The sequence below is a fragment of the Phragmites australis genome, chromosome 3 (assembly GCF_958298935.1).
Source record: "Phragmites australis chromosome 3, lpPhrAust1.1, whole genome shotgun sequence".
NCBI lineage: Eukaryota > Viridiplantae > Streptophyta > Magnoliopsida > Poales > Poaceae > Phragmites > Phragmites australis.
This window is the reverse complement of record NC_084923.1, coordinates 13404511-13408134: the sequence shown is the minus strand read 5'-3', so window position 1 is coordinate 13408134 and position 3624 is coordinate 13404511. Positions and strand designations below refer to the sequence as shown.

Here is a 3624-nt window from a genome sequence, read left to right as displayed (position 1 = left end):
GAAAGCGTACAGAACCTCGGCAGTCTCGGCGACGGTAGACCGTGGCTTGGCTTTTCAGAGAGGATTGTGGCGACGAGGGCCGATACTCGGTCGGTCGTAGGAGAACCGGATCCTTGAGCTTTTCGTCAGAGAACGCAACCAAAAGAGGGTCGCTGCGACGCAGGCTCAAAAGCTTGGAATTGGATGCTGGCCTACCCTTATGTAGCCATCAGGCGAGGTGAGCACTGAGGAGCATTTGAGGTCAGGTGGTGCGCAGGCGCGAGCTCAGATGGTCGTGCATGAATGCAGCGTCACGGACAGAATCTTGTCTCGGGTTCAGTCAGGGGCCCCCAGTACTCCCAAGTGAGGTCTCGAGCGAGGAGATAACAACTGGGATGTGCTTTTGAACCTGGTGACATGGTGCTAAATCGACTGGAGCAGCTGCCTTTTGCACAGTGCTAAATCGATATGGTGCTTTTGAAACTTGAAGGTTGAAAACCAGCGGTCTGCATTCTCTGGGGAAGTTCAGGTACCATGAACCTCTTTTCCTTCCGTCTGGGAGGAGGTAGGTAGCTTGAACCAGAGAGATTTTTGCACAGGTATCATTTACTCAATTCTCGGTCCTTTAGTTTTGCTTATGGGCAGATGGGCTACATTGTCACTTCTGACTGCCCCAGCTATGACCAGGATCTTTAGATTTCCACTTGGGCATAGAGAGCAGATTTTATGATTTATGCTATTGCAGTTTAACATCCATAACAATCACCCGAAGTCAGAACAGAAAAAGTCTCTCAATCTAAAAGGGGGTTTCACATTATTGACTACAAAATGGTACAAGAGTTCATTGCTTCCAGCAATACCCAACTATTTGCAATGAACAAATGAATATCCAGGCACTGGAACAGTTTACAGTTTCTGATTGATGATTTTCACGTCTAACCACCAATTCAAAATCATGAGAGCTAACACAAAAGTGCAGCACTGAAGCAGGATGATCAAAGATGAGCTGGCTGCAGATAAGTTCGCTCATAGAGGCCCATCACTTGATCAGCCACTGCCCACATTATAGCCTGTCCAGGTGGAATCCTCATGAGCCTGGGAAGCAAGCCTTTCCACAGGGCTCGCAGCCCCTCTTCGGCGTATATTGTTCGTATCGCATGGACCATGCCTGTATACTTGATGTCACCAGTGTTTCCTTGGGCCATTAACCTAGTCTTCACAACATCAAAGGGTCCTGTGCAGACAGGTCCTGCTGTTCCTGCAAGGAACCCTGAGATCATTGACTGCCATGGCTGGAGGACCTTCCCGTCTCCTTCATGCTTCTTCCAGAGAACAATGTCAAATGTGTTCTTGGCTGTGAACATTGCAGCTTGGTTTGTGCCATTGCGCATGACAGTTGGTAATGCTCCAGCCCACAGACCAAAAAGGCCTTCTTCCCGAACTATAGTCTTTGCACAGTGTATAGGCCCTTTGTATCTGAGCAAGTCAGGACTTAATCCTTTCTGTTGCTGTAATCTGATCTTTACTACCTGCATCCACCATAAAGAACAGAACAGGTTACAAAAATTACCTCGACAGAGTCCAAGCTTGAATGAGCAGAATGTTGGTGTCAAAATTGTAAATTGCTTTCCTCCCATAGGTATGACAAACAAAACGTGCACAAGCTATCAAACTTTATGTAAGCAGTAGGTGTGTTGTTTGTTCTATTTCCCTCCATTACCTCAAATATGGAATCACAGACAAAAGCTTGGCTTTTGCCTGGCCTTATCCAGTTATCAGACTGCTCTGATGTGATGATTGTAGGAAATTGTATTTCCAGTGAAGGATTCAGAAGCCTAACTTTGTAAGGGTAAGAAAACAATTTGGTTTTCAGGTCAATTTTAAACTTTATCTCATACTTTCTTTAACTTCTACTAACTCCTAGTAACTTCTAATGCTTAGTAACTTCTAATCCTTACAAAAGCAACAAACAAATACCACTAAACACAATACCAACCCTCTGATGAAGAGGGACAAGCTGGACAAGACTTATTTCCACTTTTTTTAGACTCGGGCTTGCTTCCACTTTGGCCAACAATCCATAAGAACAACAATGTAGGAAGCTCCAAATCAAGCTCCCGTTCCTTCACTAGAGGTCTACAAAGCTATGAACAAAACATTTTTGTTCGGACTTCATACAAAAATTAGATCGTATTACCTTATTGCTCCCTTTGCATCTGCTCTTTATCTTTTCTTATAGTTGTCCTGTCTTTCTTATGTTAATAACCACTATGATGTTAACAAGGACCATTGAGATACTAATTTAAAAATGTTGGTGTTTCCACTGAAAACAAAGTATACTAAGAAAAAGAATTACTCCCTCCATTTCAAAATATAGGGCATGTTAGGATTAAAAAAAAAAGTCAAGCTTCGTAAATTTTAACCGACAATTAGTCAAAGTATATGCATGTTTAGTGTACAAAAAGTTGTATCAATATATAAGATATTGCTTTCGTAACAATTGATAACATATTATAAGAGAAAATAATGGTCAAAATATACTCTGAAAGACTTTCTGAAATGCTAATACGCCTTACAAAAAGTAATGGAGGGAGTACTTCAATTGAGACAGACGAAAATTAGTATCAATGCAAAGTTAACATTAAAAGAGAAACAGGTGATTAACAGCACCTTCTAGTCAATGTGTTTCACAGCATCAGGGTTTTAACCGATTCCCCAATTTGCTTTATCAGTCTTGGCCATGGTAACTAGCCAACAATTTGGCTTCAAAGTACATAGCTGTCATTTCTTTAGTCCCGAATCTTAAGTTGGCAAAAACGCATCTGACAACATGCGATTAAAAAATTGCACCCGTTCTTATTCTATACAATAATGATGTAATTGGTAGCTTTTACATTCGTAACCTGCACGTAAGCTCTAGCAAGTTCTTTTTTCGGCAATAAACGCCTAGAGATGTTCTAAATAAAGAATAAAAAAAAATTGTTGACTCAGTAAAGAATTCTTGGGCGATCGATCTAACCGTATAAGCTATAACATTCACATCGCAGCAAAGCCAACAACTCAACAACGATTCGGGAACAGAGTTAAGCGATCTTGCCTCGAAGGGGGTGACGATAAGGAGCGCCTCGATGACGCCGGCGCCGAACCCGGAGGCGACGCGCCCGTGCGCGGAGACCTTGCCCGTGGCGGGGTCCTTGAACGCGGACTGCAGCACGGCGTTAGAGCCGAGCCGGAGCGCGTATTTGAGCGTGAGATGGGTGGCGAAGGGCGTGAGCCCCTTCCAGAGCGCGCGCACGCCCTCTGCGCGGGCCACGGTGCCGCCGCAGTGCACGATGCCACGGTACGCCCCCGCGCGGTCGAGCTGCAGCCTCGTCTTGACGACGTCGATCGGCTGCAGGCAGCACGCCTCCATGACGCCGCCGAGGGACCCCGCCGCTGCCTTCACGTACGGCGGGACCGGAGGCCGGCCCCCAGCTCCGCGGGACTCCTCGGCCGGCGAGGCTGCCCCGGGGGACGGCGGTGGCGGTGGCGTCGGCGGCGGCGAGGCGGAGGCCATTCGTGAAGCGGTGGCCTTAACGGGTGTGGCGGCGGAGCGGGTCCGATTTTTTCACTTTTACCGCATCTCAGCAGCGAAGCACCCGAAAA

At 46.2% G+C, this 3624-nt stretch overlaps 1 protein-coding gene across 1 annotated transcript; it reads right to left on the bottom strand.

Moving 5' to 3' along the window:
- Window positions 1–753: 753 nt before the first annotated feature.
- On the bottom strand, window positions 754–3624 carry LOC133912269 (mitochondrial succinate-fumarate transporter 1-like). Its single transcript, XM_062354928.1, has 2 exons — window positions 3077–3624; window positions 754–1508 (listed from the first exon to the last, which is right to left on the bottom strand). Exons 1-2 carry the CDS (start codon window positions 3533–3535, stop codon window positions 975–977), a joined length of 993 nt encoding a protein of 330 aa, XP_062210912.1. The 5' UTR covers window positions 3536–3624; the 3' UTR covers window positions 754–974.

Bases quoted from the DNA above. Each gene is read 5' to 3' on its own strand.
- LOC133912269 (XM_062354928.1), bottom strand. From the start codon at position 3,535: ATGGCCTCCGCCTCGCCGCCGCCGACGCCACCGCCACCGCCGTCCCCC. The intron at 1,509-3,076 runs GCAAGATCGCTT...TGGTGGATGCAG, and splicing joins TTATCGTCACCCCCTTCGAG to GTAGTAAAGATCAGATTACA.